The sequence below is a fragment of the Salvelinus sp. IW2-2015 genome, linkage group LG4q.1:29 (assembly GCF_002910315.2).
Source record: "Salvelinus sp. IW2-2015 linkage group LG4q.1:29, ASM291031v2, whole genome shotgun sequence".
NCBI classification, from domain to species: domain Eukaryota; kingdom Metazoa; phylum Chordata; class Actinopteri; order Salmoniformes; family Salmonidae; genus Salvelinus; species Salvelinus sp. IW2-2015.
The window spans coordinates 59,175,561-59,194,314 of record NC_036842.1 but is presented as its reverse complement, the minus strand read 5'-3'; the positions used below and the strand labels follow the sequence as shown (position 1 = coordinate 59,194,314).

General features: G+C 44.5%; 1 protein-coding gene across 1 annotated transcript in view; it reads right to left on the bottom strand.

Annotated features, from left to right (window-relative positions):
* Positions 1-18,754, bottom strand: part of LOC111960968 (A disintegrin and metalloproteinase with thrombospondin motifs 20-like) — a 140,620-nt gene that overhangs the window by 54,955 nt on the left and 66,911 nt on the right. The window contains 10 exon segments of the mRNA XM_070442987.1: positions 379-543; positions 822-1,032; positions 1,108-1,234; positions 4,790-4,919; positions 5,060-5,226; positions 8,234-8,329; positions 10,181-10,298; positions 10,682-10,818; positions 11,796-11,977; positions 12,343-12,488. Of these exon segments, the coding sequence (XP_070299088.1) occupies positions 379-543; positions 822-1,032; positions 1,108-1,234; positions 4,790-4,919; positions 5,060-5,226; positions 8,234-8,329; positions 10,181-10,298; positions 10,682-10,818; positions 11,796-11,977; positions 12,343-12,488 (1,479 nt within the window).

The following is an 18,754-nucleotide window of genomic DNA, read 5'->3' as shown; positions in this document are numbered from 1 at the left end:
GTTCACCCAATTACGGCAAATTCCGAAGTGAAACTATGAGATCAGGTTGAATAAAGTCTAAACTTGTTTGTGTGTATGAAGGGCGTGTGTGAGTGGGGAGGGTGATTGTGTGTGTGTAAAATGTGTAAAATGTTATCCTCAAAGTGTGTGTGTGTGCATGTTAGAGCAAATCTGTGTGTTTACATTGATACCCATATAGTTTATAAAGCGTGTATATACAGTATTTATGTGTGTGTTATTATGTGTGTAGGAATGTTTATATAATGTGTGTTTATAGACGTGTTTATGTGTGTGTGTGTGTGTGTGTCTGTGTCTGTGTGTGTGTGTGTGTGTGTGTGTGTGTGTGTGTGCAGGCGCATGTGTGTGTGTGTCCTGTACCTCGCTCCACTCGCTGGCTGACCAGCCAGGGCAGGCCTGGTCGTTGCAGCTCTCGGTGACCAGTCTCAGGGAGTCACTACAGTCCCTGTCCACCAGTCTCCTCCCCAGGTTGTTCATACAGTAGGAGTCCCTGGTACGAACCCCGCGACCACACGTCTTAGAACACTGCTCACGTCACAACACGTTAGAATCAGCATAAGACTCACCATTCAACTTGTACTGCACCAAACGTATAACATACCCACTTCTACCTCGAGTCTATATCATGTCCACTTATAGTAACACGGAAGCAAAAGTCAAGTAACATCTGTCATGCATGAGGAGACGAGAAATGAAGAGGCTTTTTATCAAGACAATGTGCAATAGCATCACGTAGTGAAAACAAGTATTATAATCATCTTTCACTTAGATGATGTGTGTCTTTGACTGTAGTTTCCACTGACCTGGGACCAGGTGCTATACTGCCAGCTCTTGAGCAGACAGTCCCCATGGCAGGCCTCTCTGGCCTGTGGTTTGGGTAGGTCAGAACAGGCCCTCCCCTCCAACCTCTCACTCTGCCTCTTCAGCGAGCTGTACCTCATACACTGCACGTCCATGGTCCGGTAGCCAGGGCCGCACTTAGCAGAGCACTCACTCTTCCCTGCTATGTGCCACCTGCAATCAGGCTATATGGGTTAGTGTCTGTTTAACAGATATACAGTGAGTGTGTGTGTGTGTGTGTGTATCTACCTGAGTTCACAGTCAGTGTTACATGGCTCAGTGGCAGCGTTGGGACGGGGTAGAGGCTCACAGCGCTGGTCAGAAACCCCCAGGTGGTCACTCTTCCTCACACACGCTGCCTTGCGCCATCGCTCACCTATGAACACACACACACACACACCAGGGATTCTGTTAGGAAAATGTGGAGCCAGACAACGTGACCGGTAAGATATCCACCCACGGTGCTCAGAATGACAGAAATCACATGTAGATTATGGTAATTCATCTCAACAAAACATGTAGATTATGTAATGAAGCAGCCAATAAAACGTCATTTTCAAACATTTGCCAAAATGCATTTCGCGGGAAAACACCGTTCTAAATAGCGTACCTGATAGCTGTTCCATATGTGACAGAGACAAAGATCTCTGTTGGAAACTTAGAAAGAGGGTGAATCTAAAGATGCAACAACTAGGATGGGTTGTTAATATGACTAGGATTGGACCTTTTGGATTCTGGACAACGAAAGAAAGTTGATATGAAAACCAATAGAACAGGAGAGAAATGGAGGTAATAGGCCCAGCTGATGATTGAGTTGGGGCTGTCAGTGAAAAGCACCTCAAATATGTGTTTAGATAATGTGTCGAGTGTCATTTCAAATGTTGAGACAAGAAGAAGGGGATGGGTGTTTGGTGAAGATAAAGGTGAGTCTCTCCCCAGTCTGGCTCAGCTGACTCCCGCCAATTCGTGCGCATTCATTGTTTCATTGTGTGAATGTCACCAGTAGTAAAAGTACCGTTAATCCACATCATTTGGTTACACACATTTCTGTTAATGCATGTATTAATTACAGTAAATTACCGTTATCATTCTCAGCGTGGAAACGTTGTTTGCAGAGTTCACAACCTGCTAAACTTGTGAGAAACAAGTTTTGGTTTATTTCATAACAATAATTTCCAAGATTTGTCTTTTTTTTATTTATTATCTTTTGTTTGGAGTGCCTCATGTGAGCATGTGTCTGGTTTCTCTTTCGTCCTGAAAATGTTGAGTGAGCGCGCATGCCTGAGCACCATAGCGCGGAAATGTAGGAAAGTGTTTTAATATCCACTGTGAATGATATATTAAAACTATAGTTCCTCACAGTAAGTCTTTCCAACAATCTCCCCCTCGATAATCACCAATCCTCAGTGTGAAAGAGCAATGGAAGTTATAGGCCTACTGCTGCATTGGCCTATAGGCTACGACTTCAATGCTCTCATTTCTTTAGCCTCCAATGGATCACAGTGTTTCAATGATTTTTATGATTAACCACGTGAAAATGATTGAGAAATTAAAACATTATTATTGAAATGAAACTGTTTCACGAAAATGCACATATGAAAATCATAACTGGCACGGAGAATGGTAAAAATGGTAGGATAAATTAAGTAAGCTTCCCCAAACTTGAAACTCATGCACCGCCTATGAATTCTTTATAAAATCATTGCCTCCACGTTTCCATGGTAGGATTTAGCCTATAGTCTACTTTGATGCAAGGTAAGACATGCCTCATAATATGAAATAAAACATTTAGATTTCCAACAATGAAGTATGTTTTCAAAATGTATACTGCCTCCAGCTCACATTGTAAAGTCGTGGGTGACACGCTGATAGCCTGTCGCCTTCACTTGAAAGGTGACCGCAACGTGCGCTTTAATTAGTTGAGAAATACAAATAGTAACGTTAGCTGTTTTTAATCGTACACCAAAACAGTTTTGAAACACGCGGTTGGATTTAGAATAGTACGAACAAATATGAACATGTATGTACTCACTACTGTACGTCTCTCTGGATCAGAGCGCCTGAAAAATGGCAAAACACTTAAAAAACATGTCGCTCAATTAATGGGCTGATGAAAACTATAAAACTACTACAGCAGCAACCAGCTGAGGCTATGCAGGAGAAATCCCGCTCAAAATAGTATGCTGTGCGCGTGTGATAGTTGAGTTGGATAAATAAGATACATGATGACTAACAAAAATACACACAGGCCAATTGAATTCCACTAAATTATGCAAATTAGACCGATAAGCATAATGGCCAAATGTATTTCCATCTACTGGTTTTGCCATCAATTAACAAAAAGCATTCTTTTGTAATGAAATTTACTGGACATTTTGGCTGGCAAAAGTTGTATTTATTGTCTTTAAAAATAAAATAGGACAACCCTGGTACACGCACACACACACACACACACACAGGTAAACTTTGGATTAGACCCCATTTGACTAAAGGATTGACTGCCAAGGAACGCATTTCCCCCTCCTTTACATGTTTTGATCAACTTCCTGCCATTGGCCAAATGGTCTTAGCTGGGCTGGGATCAAACAGTTTCAACTGGATCCTGCTAATGATGCTGTATGCTCTGAGGCAAAGGAAGTATCAGCCCCTGCTTATAGGCTCAGGGGGTGGAAGGTGTACTGCAGGAGTCCCCAACTAGATTCAGCCGGGGTCTGGTATTTCCTTGAGCGGATGGTCGGGGGGCCGGAACATAGTTATAGATCATTTTTACACTGCAGATTGACCACAAGAATGCCAAACAGATTTAGTATTTTGTCAAAAACAGAATCATTTCAAACCTCGATAACATGGGATACGATTACGTGCCTCTCTATTTATGCAGGGGACTACATGGGAACAGATTTCCTAAATGAAAATCACGTTGAGCTCATTTCCTGGTTATTTCACAGATTTTTATGTCCAAGAACAACAATAATGTTTTTGGCGTGCAGGCCGCCTAGATTAGATGAGTTTATTAGTCACATGCACAGGGTCGCAGATGTAATCGCAAGGTACAGTGAAACGCTTATGCGCCGAGATCCAACAGTGTAGGTAAAATGTTTTATAATAAAGTGAATGAGACAATAATAATATACACTGAGTGTACACAACATTAAGAACACCTGCTCTTTCCATGACACAGACTAACCAGGGGAAAGCTGTGATTCTTTATTGATGTCACTTGTTAAAGCCACTTCAGTCAGTGTAGATGAGGGGGAGGAGACAAGTTATAGAAGGACTTTTAAGCCTTGAGACATTTGAGACATGGATTGTGAATGTGTGGCATTCAGAGGGTGAATGGGCAAGGCAAAATATTTAAGTGCCTTTGAACGGGGTATGATAGTAGGTACCAGGCGCACCTGTTTGTGTCAAGAACTGCAACACTGCTGGGTTTTTCACACTCAACAGTTTCCTGTTTGTATCAAGAATGGTCCACCACCCAAAGGACATCCAGCCAACTTGACACAACTGTGGGAAGCATTGGAGTCAACATGGGCCAGCATCCCTGTGGAACGCTTTCGACACCTTGTAGAGTCCATGCCATGACAAATTGAGTCTGTTCTGAGGGCAGAAGGGGAGAGGGTGGTGCAACTCATTAGGAAGGTGTTCTTAATGTTTTGTACACTCAGTGTTTACACACTTACAACTGTAGCAATAATAAATGTCCATTGGGGGGTGGGGGCAGGGTAAGTGTCCGTTGGGTGGGAGGCAGGATGTAGAATGTCTATTAGAGGAGCAGCAAGGGGGAAGTGAGAAATGAATGAAACAATAGCACAACATGATAATATTTATTCTGTTGGGGAACCCTGATGTACTGGGATGTGATCAACCGTGTCAGAGCAGAGGGGCTGCAAGGACACATGGCTAATTGGGTGGACGACTACGACCTTACCCTGACACATGCGGCTGCACTCCAGCCAGGAGCCCGAGGGGTCCCACACAAACTGTTCTCTGTGCTCCTCGATGGGGATGTTGAACGAGTAGCGCACGTCTGGGTTGTACAGATTCCCCACACACAGGACCTAGGGCAACAATTTGAAAAAGCTTTAGCAATATAGAAGGAGAGATGGGGAAGGAGAGGGGGAGAGAGAGAAAGAGCAGAACGTGAGAAAGACAGAAACAAAGAGCGAGAGAGACAGAGAGACAGAGACATCAGCCTTGCCTGTAGGATGAGTTCCTCCTCAACACGTTCAGTGCAGTTGATGCGCTCCTCTTTGGTGTCCGAGCCGCTGTACTCAATGACGGTTCCCTTGAAGGGGATTTCCCTTTTGAACATGGCCACCACAAAGTTTCCATTCAGGAGAAAGTTAGAATGGCTGTCAGATAAAGCTGAAAGGAAACAAAAAAAGAGAGAAAAAATATAAATATAAAATATAGCCTCAACACATTTGAGAAAAACTGCTTTCTTTGCAATTTACTCTGAGTCTTGTGGGTTTCAGGTTTGGACAATAGTTTGAGGGGGAAAGTAGTATAAACATTCATTGACTTCAAACCAATAATGTTCTGCAATGCCATTGTTGCATGGGGGTAAGTAAAAAAATTGGTGGCTCCAAATTGCAGTAATTTGGAGCTAGACTGCGTGACTCTCCTTGCCAACTGACATTACAATGCTAACAAAGTAGCCTCCAAATCCAAACAATTACATAAAAGCAAGCACAAACACAAACGCACACATGCTGAACCAACTCTGATATACACACTAACAACCAAACACCAACTAGCTAACCCCTTCAACACACACACACAAATGATGGTTCTGAGAAATATGCAGTAATTACAATGTAATTACAATGTGAGAGAGCCCATGTTGAAACAATGTGTGTGTGATTAGGTCTCCTGTGGTTCTCGAAAACCCTTTCAGCGATTAGCTTCGCTCACGGTTGGCCATGTGAACTATAATTCCGAAGCTATGTTAGAAACGTCAATCATCGCTTGCAATCGGTTTTCGAAACATATGGCCCTTATCTTTTAAATCAGTGAGAAATAATCTTTCAAATAAAAAAGGATACACCTCCTGTAGCAGATATGAACAGATCCAAACTCTGTGTGCCTCCAGTTGACAAACTACACTTCCGCCCCAGTTACGCTTACACACAGGTGTTCGGAGCATGCTAGATAGATAATTAGCACAGGTGGCCGCCTATGTCTTCCGTAAACAAGTGCTGTAAGGTGGAGATATGGCCGTGTGGGAACCCTAATCCTATACAATATGTTTGTTTTTTTTAAACAATTATTTCAAGCTGATATGAAAGATAGTGTAACGACCCTGGGTTTATAAGCGCGGAAATCGACTCTGCCGCTCGAGCATGCTTTTGCGGCACAGTCGATAGCGCGCCGGACCTCGGGCTAGGAGGTCGAGGGTTCGAGACCTGCTCCCTGCCTGTTTCATTACATTGGTCAGAAGTGATCGGACCTCGCATCCACGACAGTGCGTGTGCTTGGCCGGTGAGCGCGTTCCTGTAAGACGTAGGAGTCGCTAGCGCGAGGACGCGCTCTTTGAAAGGAGGGAGTAGTGTAACGACCCTGGGTTTATAAGCGCGGAAATCGACTCTGCCGCACGAGCATGCTTTTACGGCACAGTCGATAGCGCGCCGGACTTCGGGCTAGAAGGTCGAGGGTTCGAGACCTGCTCCCTGCCTGTTTCATTACAATATGTTCCTTATGTCTCTAAAACCGTACCGCAAGCCATGCGTGTCAACGTTTAGAGCAAGCGTCTGGGCTCATAACAAAAGTCCCCCGGGAAGAAGATGCCTTCATCAATAGGAGCTAAAGGTAGTTAGCGTTTATGAATGGGCTAGGTCTCCAGTAGGGATAGGTATTTTAAATAATGTCATTATTTCTGAAATTACAAGGTTTCTGGCACGGAGAGACAAAAAAGTAGCCACACTGACTCATGCTAGTTAGACAAACCTGTAGATGCCATAGGTTATCAACCATCCAACCTGGTAGTGCCTGTCTTTACTGCATCAAATCAATGTGAAGAAGCTGGCTAAAATAGCCATCAAGCTAGGCTAAATTAGGCTATTTTGCTATGCTCCCCGTCCTTGTTTACAACAACTCAATTCAGATTAAAGAACAGCCTACCCGTCGGTTGCTTATTGTAGCATCCTCCTTCTCATTTAGCTAATTTAACCCGTCATTTTAATTCCATTTAGCTTTGATTAGAGACCTCCCACTTTACATTGCTTGCTACATATAGAGCCTTTGACTGTAGTGCCACGTTGATTGGCCGACAATAACAACAAGCTACACGTGTGAAACGTGTGAAGGCTAAGGTAGGCTATTGTCGCATTCCTCTGCCCAGGCGTTGCTGATGTATGCCAGATCTTACAATGTCTGGATAGGTATTTTACGTATCAACTAACCACATATGTTATAGCACTCTGGTGCCCAACGGCACAGTCAATGGCGTGGCATGCAAGCATTGGTTGATGCATGCAACATCTGAGCAGGGGAACCCGACATGCCAGATCTTACAACGCCTGGATAGATGTTTTAAGTCTCAGTGGTGAAGCACATCATATGTTATATCAATCTGTGAGTCGATGACACAGTCAAATTATTTGAGGAATACATATTTATTTCAATAGGTAATGAAACATAGTTAGTGTTAAAGTACACGATCAAGACTGCAAAGTGTGTATGTTTTTTTCTCTATCATAAAAACATCATAAAAACTACTCTCAAAATGTGGTTGTTTTATTAAATAAAAAATGTCAAACACACACACACACACACACACACACACACACACACACACACACACACACACACACACACACACACACACACACACAGCCATGGTCCATCTCATCCAGCCCCTATGTACTCTCATCAGGCCTCGTTACACATGCCTCTAATTAGCACCTATTCTACACTCATTCATCATCCTCTCATTCTGCCACTCCGTTTTCTTTCCCAGCTAGCCCTTATGGCCTGACTATGTGGGCCCACACCCCGCCATGCTTCCTCCATATACATTCTGACTGGTATAAATGACCAGCGGTTTGGCATTAGTCCATACTTCCTCACCCCCTTCCTTACCTTGTACCTACAGCTGAGGTCGCTGGTGGGTAACCATGTTCTGACCAATGGCTGCCCTTTGATAGAGGAGGGGGAGAATCACATTGACCTATTGTATGGTGCACACCATTTAAAGGGGCAAAAATAAAAACCGCTATAAGCCTCTATAGTTAGAAATTATTTGTCATAAACTGGCTGTGAGTGAGTTGGCTTGGTGTGAGGCACAGTGGCTAACTAGTGACACCATCACACATAAGCACAGGGGACATCCAGAACAGTGATCTCACACACACACACACACACACACGCTCACCGAGGTAGTTGTCATCCTCCGGCTTCCCAGAGTAGCTGACCTGTTTGATATCAATGTTGGTGGCTCCTGCAGGGATCCGCACCACTGTGTTGTAACCTGGATGGAGAGAGAGAGACAGAGAGAGAGAACGAAAGAGAAAGAGAGAGAATGAAAAGAGAGAGAGAAAGACAGAGAGCGATGTAGTTTACGGTGAGAAAGCTAAGGGCAACCACAACAGTCCCAGTACTCTCAGTACTGAACAGAACAGTCACACCTTTATTTAATGGCTTCACTATGCGGTAGGATTCAGGATCTGTGATCTTCCATGGGAAGGGAAGGCGAGCTCTTACCTCTGGGATTAAAATGTCACACTTGGAAAAATAAGAGGAGCTCTAAAATAACCTGTAGAAGGTTCATTTCACTCACAGAGGCCCACCCGTGAAATAATATGTAATTACTCCCCGGCCCGGTCCGGCGATTGCCCTGTAATTTCCCTGGTTCTGTGTTCCATGACAGGCCGACATGGGAAGAGGTGAACGGGAAGAGGGAGGAAGAGAGTAGAAAAAGAACAGGAGATAGCGGTGAAAGGGACAAAGAGAGAGGTGGAAAGAGGGGAGAGAACTAGGAGGATGGAGTTTGAAGACATATTGGAGTGAGGGGAGAGGAGAGCAGTCAGAGAGGAAAGGGGTTGGAAGAGAGAACTGGATTAAAGAGAGGTGAGAGAGGGGGAGAAATAGAGAAGAGAGAGAACGGCATGGGCCACTCAGGGCTAGCACTACTAAAGGTTATCTCTCGTCACACCGACCAGCCGACTGGCCAACCACACACTCCCAACACACAGTTTATCCTTCAATCTAGGAGCATTGGAATAATCAATCATTACACCCCAGTCCAAGATCCGCGGTCAAACGATCCCCATGGCAACATTACACATAGGCTACATTCGGTGGTTACTATTGTTGATTGAAGTGCATTGTCTATGTAGTCAAAGTAATAGCCCCTTAACCCTTATATGCTACAGTAACTCTGGTACCACAAGAAAAAAGTCTTACAGCATCAACCAAAACAAAAATAAACGACATAAAGTAGTTGGTAAACAGCAATTGCTGAAGAAGGTTCGTGACAAGTCAATTCAAACCCATTCACTTCAGTGCTAAAAACAAACAGCAGCATAAATGTCTCTTCTGTGCTGTTAGGATTTAAGTAGCATGTTAAATTCCCGCTCTAACTGGTGAAGACAGCTTAAGCACATAGGTACAAGGAGTAGGTGAACTGAGTAAACCGCAGACCAGGTCCCCCTTAGAGAAAGCCACAGCGCCTCCACAGGCCCTCGAAGCCCCCGAAACAACCATTGACCACACATACAATCGAATGCAACCGCAGGGCGACCGCAGAATGTAAACACAGTCCTAAAGGAAAGACACCCCTGTGCACCCTGGGATAGCTGAGAGAGGGAGGAGGGAGAGAGAGGGTCTGGTTACACATGCGTGGCCCAGGACTCCTCGGTACAGACACAAGCGGAGGAATGGACATACAGAGAAAGAGAAGCGAATAGCAAAACTAATATTGAGTAAACTTGACCGGAGCCACACCTATGGTAATTTCTATTTTGTTCTTTTGCAGCTCAGACTTGAAGGTGATTGGATGTAATTAGCGATTGGCCTGGGATGAGATATCATACTAATCATGAGTTTGAGGGGGTCAGTTTGAGAACTTCCAGTGTTTACCTGGGCTTCCACATGCAAAGCAATGTCCCAAAGCAAAAGGAAAATAATAATTGCCTTTACTAGCATCCAAAAGTTATGTCATAATTCTGTGGTCATTTGTGCAGTATTCAAGTGTCAAATAGTTTATGGCAAGCGTATTGTATTTCACCTGTTCATCGACAATTGTTATTGTGAACAGTGTGCAATACCTTCTTAAGTATTTTGGAATACAGGGAAACAGAAGAAAGGCAGCCAGGCTTACCATACTCGGCATCATTGAAGGTCCCAGCGAGGGTTTTGCAGGAGGAGTTGTCCCCTCCACACACTCCACACTTGTCGTTCTTCGCCTTGGAGTTCAACACATGGTCACAGCCTGCTTGCTGTGGAAATGCCACAGAGACAAACCAATCAAACAGGCGGTCACACAGAGACACACCAATCAGACAGAGGGTCACACAGACACACACCAATCAGACATGGGGTCACACCAAGGGCTATCTCTGTCATCAGTGGTCACAAACCTGCACTAAAAATAGATGTTGTTATCCTCAACCCAACATCCACAAAACTGCAGCTTTCTCTTTGAGGAGGCAAAAATTGTGAAAACGTGTGTGTGTGTGCGCACTCTGATACAGAAGGTCAGCATCAGCAACATTTCACAACATTGTAAGCGATATGCTGATATAGACAGACACATCTGAGAGAACATATAAGTGTGTAGCTGTGTTTGATACACAGTGTTGATGTAAGGGAGTACAGCTACCCGACAGAGGCCTTGAACGCAGATGTCGTAGGTGTCTGGGCCACATGGTGTGCCGTCGATGACACGGTCCTTCAGCTGATAGTAGGCCATTGTCCCGGTAACCCGACAGAAGAGCTTGCACCGATCCTTCATTAGAACTACAGAGGAAGGAAAGATAGAAAGAATACTCCATAGTTCGTTTTTTCTTCTATGTGACATATTATAGTGAAACACATAAAAACAACAGTATTTTACAGTAGAAGCCTACTGTTGGCAAGTCAACAAAAAAAATGTTATTATCCACAATAGCACCGCTATTTACATTTTTGCTAGGGTCAGCAGTTAGCTTTGCTGAAATACCAACATTTGTACCAGTTATTTGGAAATATTCCACTCTGCTTGACATCATTTTGGCCTCTGTGCTTGGTCAGTTTGCTTGTTTAACATTGTATTGTGACAGCTTGAGGTTACTTCTTCGAAATCATCAACACTGCGCCAAAGCCCTGTCTCCTTTGCCAAACGGCATCTTGTCCAGCAGAGCAAGCCATCACAATAATTATAACAACGCATGAGGTATAGAAGAGGGAAGCTATCCAGGAGCATCATATGGTAGTACTGAATGTTTCTATAGTGTTGATTACATTCATCCGTCTGTTCCTATCCAGACTAGGCTAAGCGTTGAGGGAAGAACACACTGACAGAATCTGCCTCTACGGAGTCAAAAGCAAACAGTAGAGTTAGTCTATTTACCAGGACAAGATGGGGATTGAGGGTATGAAGACAGAAGCACCAGAGACATGTTTTTATTTATATCATCCTGAAAAATATTTACTAATAATCCCATTTAGCCCTCAATTAGGCATGGTGGACCTTCTGACAGTTGACTTAAATCCGGTAAAGTCTGGTTCTTTGAGATCTGTGAGGGGTCATCAAGAAGTGTCTATAGGGGTCGTATAGTATAATGGTACACATAATGTTATCATGTAGTGCCTCCATTACAAACTATAACAGATGCCTGGTGTTCTCATGGTTGAACTGCTTATGCAGTGTGCACTAGCACGAATAATACATGGAGTTTTATATACAGTAGTGATTTTCAAGGACCCAAAGACGCTTTAAAATAAAGGGTACTCACTACCGCTGTACTTGGGCATCCAGCGGACGGTGGGAGGTAGACCGTTGATGTTGAAGTGCTTGCCGTCAAACTGAGAGCACTGCTCCTCGCGGAAGTCTCTTTGTCCTCTGGGACACGGCTCAGTGTTGCACGACCGGAACTTCATCCTTCGACCCACACAGAACTTTCCTCTGTTCCTGGGCCTGAAGAAACATTACGGCAAAAGAACTTGATTAAAACATGACTGACATTCACAGAGGGTTTGACTCTTTGATTGACATGTGTTTTGCCAAGTACGCAACTCAGGCTTTTTTTGTGGCTTTTACTCAGGTGTAGTATTGTTTTGACGAATCAGAGCCCTTACTCAAGGTGTGTTATTATTGCTTTGACTGGCTACTCCTGGTGTGTTTTGACTTAGTTTGGCTTAGTTAGACTAAGACTCAGTCTTACTCAGGCTTGAAGGAGTCTCCTGTTGTGTTTGGACTGGTTACTCTAAGACTCCTAAGGCCCTAACTCCGTGTTGTTGCAGTCTCCTGGCATTTTGCACTAGTAGGAATAAGAGTCTTACTCAGGGTTGTTGCAGTCTCTGGAGGTGCTCCTGGTGCCTCCTCCACAGGTCCTCGAGCAGACACTGTAGGGTCCCCAGGGGCCCCACTCCCCATGGACCGGCCGCAGGTCCAGCTCCTTGTTCACACACTTCCCATGTCTGCAGTGCTGCACAGAGAAAGAGTACACTATATACACAAAAGTATGTGGACACCTCTTCAAATGAGTGGATTTGGCTATTTCAGCCCCACCCGTTGCAGACAGGTGTATGAAATCGTCACTGCCCTTCTAGAGCTGCCCCGGTCAAATGTAAATACTGTTATTGTGAAGTGGAAACGTCTAGGAGCAACAACGGCTCAGCCGCAAAGTGGTAGGCCACACAAGCTCACAGAACAAGACCACTGAGTGCTGAAATTTGTTTCCATGGCCGAGCAGCTGCACACAAGCCTAAGATCACCATGCGCAATTCCAAGCGTCGGCTGGAGAGGTGTAAAGCTCACCGCCATTTTACTCTGGAGCAGTGGAAAAGCGTTCTCTGGAGTGATGAATCACGCTTCACCATCTGGCAGGCCGACGGACGAATCTGGGTTTGGTGGATGCCAGGAGAACGCTAACTGCCCCAATCCATAGCGCCAACTAAAAACGTTTGTTGGAGGAGGAATAATGGTCTGGGGCTGTTTTTCTTGGTTCGTGATAGACCCCTTAGTTCCAGTGAAGGGAAATCTTCACGCTACAGCATACAATGACATTCTAGACGATTCTTTGCTTCCAACTTTGTGGCAACAGTTTGGGGAAGGCGCTTTCCTGTTTCAGCATGACAATGCCCCCATGCATAAAGCGAGGTCCATACAGAAATGGTTTGTCGAGAGTGGTAGGGAAGAACCTGACTGGCCTGCACAGAGCCCTGACCTCAACCCAAAAGAATACCTTTGGGATTAATTGGAACGCCGACTGCAAGCCAGACCTAACCGCCCAACATCAGTGTCCGACCTCATTAATGCTCGTGGCTGAATGGAAGCAAGTCCCCGCAGCAATGTTCCAACATCTAGTGGAAAGCCTCCCAGAAGAGTGGAGGCTGTTATAGCAGCAAAGGAGGGACCAACTCCATATTAATGCCCATGATTTTGGAATTAAATGTTCGACGAACAGGTGTCCACATACTTTTTGTCATGTAGTGTATAAGTGGTAGGTAAGATTTCCAATGTATTCCAATGTATTCGTGATGGACATTTGGAAAAAATAAACTTGAAGCTTGAATTTGAAACTTGAGACCACAATCACACACAGGGGGATCATCTTAGAGAGTGTGACATCATCACTCATCCAAATCCCAAACAACACACCACAGTGCAAGAATGTCAACTCAGCTCTGGTTGGTGCAGAACCACATTTAGCGCAGGCAGCGATCACAGCTGGGAGTGTTGTCCCTCCTTCCCTTCCTTAATCCCCTGTTTAGATGTAAAACTATACCCTAAAAGAAACTGAGGGGGATGCTAATCCTACTATCATTTACCCAAGAGGAATGTTTCCAAGTTCCCCATGCAGCTGTGGGGATAGGGCCTGTCGGCTCCGGTTCAGCGCCTAGCCTGCTGTGTGGGGAGGGATGAGGGGAGAGGAGGGGATGAGGGCAGTGCCAGTGAGTGGAACCAGAGCCAACAGCACTCTGCAGAGCTGCACACCGCAACACTTCCATGTTGTCAGCCTTTATTACATCATGGATTGACCGAGGGGGCAGCCAATAAAATCTTCAAATGCGTTTGGCTGTTTCTTCTCAATGAGCTAAGCCAGGTCCTCTCCTGTTGAATTCCTTCTCTGCTGGTGTCACATGCCCCCCTCTCGTGTGGACAGCCAGGTATTCCTCCAAACTTTGTAAGGGGGCATCCCAAATGGCACCCTGTTCCCTAAATAGTTCCATAGGTATCTGGTCAAAGTAGTGCGCTATGTAGGGAATAGGGTGCCATTTGGGACGCAACACGAGCCTGCCATTACTATGGAAGGATTTCATCAGCAGTGATGGAAATTGAAAGTCACCCTACCCTTACAGAAAAACCACATTCATTTTACATGTGATCTTATGTCAAGTTGATGTGATAACATGTGACAATATGTAAAAGCAACGTGATACCATGAAACTACACGTAAAAACATGATCTCAAGTGCTAACTCGATTTTCACATGACGTTTTCCACATTTGAAAATGCAATTCCACATGTGAGAGTTAGATTTTCACTCTAAACTTAATACATGTGAACATATTGTTTCATATTTCATATGTTTCATATTGTGAACATATTGTTTCATATTTCATATGTTTCATATTGTGAACATATTGTTTCATATTTCATATGTTTCATATTGTGAACATATTGCTTCATATTTCATATGTTTCATATTGTGAACATATTGTTTCATATTTCATATGTTTCATATTGTGAACATATTGTCACGCCCTGGCCTTAGTATTATTTGTTTTATTTATTATTTTAGTTAGGTCAGGGTGTGACATGGGGTATGTGTGTATTTTGGGGTATTATATGGTAGAGGGGGTGTTGGTTGTAGTTTATGGTTTTGTGTTGAGTGTATGTATCTAGCTGTGTCTATGGGTGTGTAGTTTACTAGGAAAGTCTATGGTGGCCGGAATGGGTTCTCAATTAGAGACATTTCTGTTGTCTCTAATTGGGAGCCATATTTAAGGCTGCCATAGGCTTTAGCTGTTTGTGGGTCATTGTACATGTCGACGTAAGTAGTTTGTGTGTGCACTTGCGTTTTAGGTTTCACGATCGTTTGTTGTTTGGTTAGTGTGTTAAGTGTTACGTGTTCATCTTCGTCGTTATAATTAAAGAAGATGTATTCAAGTCATGTTGCGCCTTGGTCCTCTCTTTCACGTCAACACGATCGTGACACATATTGTTTCATATTTCATATGTTTCATATTGTGAACATATTGTTTCACATGTGAACAACTGACCTCATATGTGTCTCTTTTGTTTTAACATGTGGACATTTCGGCTCAACAGGTGAAAACAGCTATTTCACATGTGACAATGCAATTTCACATGTGTTTTTTGTAAGGGAATGAAATTGTATGGGGGTTTGAAAGTAAGTGGTACACTGTTCAGCTAAAATAGTGTAAACATCTTTAGCCAATGATAATATGCTTACATTTGGCATGATCACAGTACTGACTTGTCAATATGATCCCACCTGGGATTTAAACTCACAGCTTCTTGATTTGGGGTATGCTGATCTTTCTGCTGCACCACAAAGTCTGTAACACATGGAGCAAGAGTGCCAACTGAACTGCTATTTTAGTTATCAGTTAATCTAATCTTCTCTCATCATTCATTTAATTAACTTATTTAGCCAATTTGAGGGTTTTCTGTATAGCTGTCTAATGTTGGCGGGGCATATTACTCAGTTTCCATGTTACTCCTGAATCACTATGATCAATATATTCCTTTTGTATTTTTAACCAACACAACCAACACGTGAAGTGTTTCAAAAACACATGGTTCCAATTTTCACGTCAAATAAAATGTCACGTGCAAAATGTCGAAATTTCACATGTGAAATCATGTGGTTTTTCCGTAAGAGTATGGACATATGGAGTGAGGAAGGACTGTTTAATAAAAAACATAGGAGAGGAAGAAACAGTCAACAGATTTATCACAGTATGGCCATACATATACTACCCATTCACATTGATTCATAACCTTTTTTTTTTAATTACATAAGCACACTGTGCATGAAGATAGTGTGGTATGAACTGACGAAATCCTGCATTTATGCTGGGTATCGGGAAACCTACCGACCAACCCCTGCCAAGAAGAGGTAGACCTAACAGTGCTTTCATAAACCAAACATGGAAGCCTACTTAGTTCTGTATGTGTAACCAAATCTCTCTCTCCGTAGAGAAGATAGCAGGAGGGTCCTTTTCAGAGAAAGAATGCGGGACAAGACGGCGTCTGTCTGGGTGCACTGCGGCAGGCAGGCAGGCAGGCAGCCCGTTGTCTGGGCACAGACATGGGGAGTGGTGGCGTGGTGGCGATAAGAGAAACTCTAGAGTTGTGATAACAGGGTAACAGAGCTCATTACTGGCTTGACATCAGGAGCGGTTTGCCTTTCTCCCCATTCAGACAGAAACCATGTGACCAGACCACAGCCCATTGGGCACACTCACCAAGGAGGCTGCTGTGCTGCTTTGAATGTACACAAACTGTCTTCTATGGTATGTAACATGTATAGATACAGTCCCATCTGCATGTTCATTTGTCGTGCAGAAGGCCAGGAGGGAAAGCTCCTACGGCTAAATCTCCAATTTGCCTCAACTGTATACTTTTACTACTGAGCAAATTACATTTGACTTATTGTTCAAACTGCTCACCCGCTCCCCTATGGAACAGATGTTGTTTGACAGTATGAGACCCTGTCATAGATGTTCATAATGACTCTATTAAGTCAGAGAGAATGTCAATCACAAGGGGTCCTCGTCAGGGGAACAGTGAGGTTGAGGTGTCCCTGTGTATGCCTGAGAATGAATGTGCTCTAAGCTGTGCCATGACCTGGGGTGAACACCTGTGGATCTCCCTTCCATACCGCAGACACACACACATCCCGAATCTGGCACGGCCACTCCGACGAGGGCTATGGTGTAATACACTCTAAAGAGCAATGATGGAGTATAAGGGATATACATAATGACAGGCAGGTGTTAAACAGCCGGCGGGGATGAACTAAACAAAACCACAAACATTTCCATAATTCAGACAAGTTTTGAGTAATGATCTGGCCTTTCTTATCCCCCCACTCCTCAGCTCACCCTCAACATTCCACATGCTGGCCCATTTTGTAATGACATTAGCCAATTGAATTCCACAGCTATATTAGATTTGTTCTAAAGACACAAAGTGGAATGTGCTAAAACGATCCACTCACACACATGAGTAGACGCAGAAATGGGTTCCACACAGAACTAAGGCGAGGCAGGCCTTTCTTTGGGTTGAGAAAAGACTGAACAGCAAAGATCTCCGCTCGCTCAGGAAATGTAAAACATCATAGGAAATGGTATGAGAAACATCTGAAGCCCTCCCAATAGAGTTGATTGAACCAATGAAGAATCCTCCTAATATAACACAACACCAGAGAGCCAGGCAGAGCATGGTGGTGGCTTACTGACACTAACCTTACCTAAACTCAGCTTACTGAGTGTCTCTCACCATGGTCTCAGCATGCCCCCCCTCCCCTGATCTTCCGTGTGATCCCCCCGCCCCCAGAATGAGGAATTGTCAGCCAAGAACTAAGAAGTGTAACGCCCCGCGCTCTCCTTCTCAGAATTGCACTAGTCAACCCATGCACTGGGTGATGAACGTGGTTACCAGAGGCAAATCTCGGAAATGGCTCTTAATGTCACACCTTCAGAGGGGTGTTGGGTCGTGGCCGGGTAGAGAGAACACTCTGGCCAGCAATGAGTGGACACCCTGGTATTTTGGATTTTTTCAAAAAGTCTTAAAAAAGAAGTTGGTTGTTGGGATAGGTGAGGAACAGTGTGCTTAGGTAGTAGACTGTCAACACAAGGGGCTGCGCAATAAGGACAAGCCCTGTAACCTGTAAGGCATTCCACTCCCTCTGGCGTTCATGTTACAACCGTTTTGTTTTAGGTGAAAGTGTGGGTGTGTGGTTGAGTGTTGTTGTTCTGTGTGCTGTGAGAGAGGTGTGTGTAGTGCGTGCTGAGTGTGCTGTATATCCTGAAGATCTGGGCGCCTTGTGTATTAGCACGTCTCTAGGGATGCACAATACGACTTGAAAACCTGAGTGAGAAGACTGGTAATGACTGGCATAAGCCTTTGGCCGGACACCAGTTTCTCGACAGATGATTAAAATGGTGTCCCAGGTTGGAATGCAGTGAGACATTGAGCCTTGTGAGCGAACTTGCCGCCTGTCTGCTAGATCTTGTTCAAAATTAGACAATTTTCGCACTGCACGCGACCGCACCACTGGCACGCACGCACGCACGCACGGCACGCACGCACGCCCCGCAAGCACGCACGCACGCACCACGCACGCACGCATCGCACGGCACGCAACGCACGCACGGCACCGCAACCACGCACCACGACGCACAGCATCGCACGGCACGGGCACGGCACGCTACGCACTGGCAGCACGCACACACACACACACCCCACACCACACACACACACACACACAGCACACACACAACACACACACAAACCAGCACACACACACACACACACACACACACACACACTTGTTGCTTAACAACTGTTTAGTGAGCTATATGTTGTTGAGAGGGGAAATGCGTGAGCTAACAGCAAACCAAGTGTCTGCTAGCATCTGCTCGTAACTCTAAATTCAAGCTGGCTGTTAGGAGGTTGCCGGCCCTGTATTGGCGAGGACGTTGCTCGACAGTACTC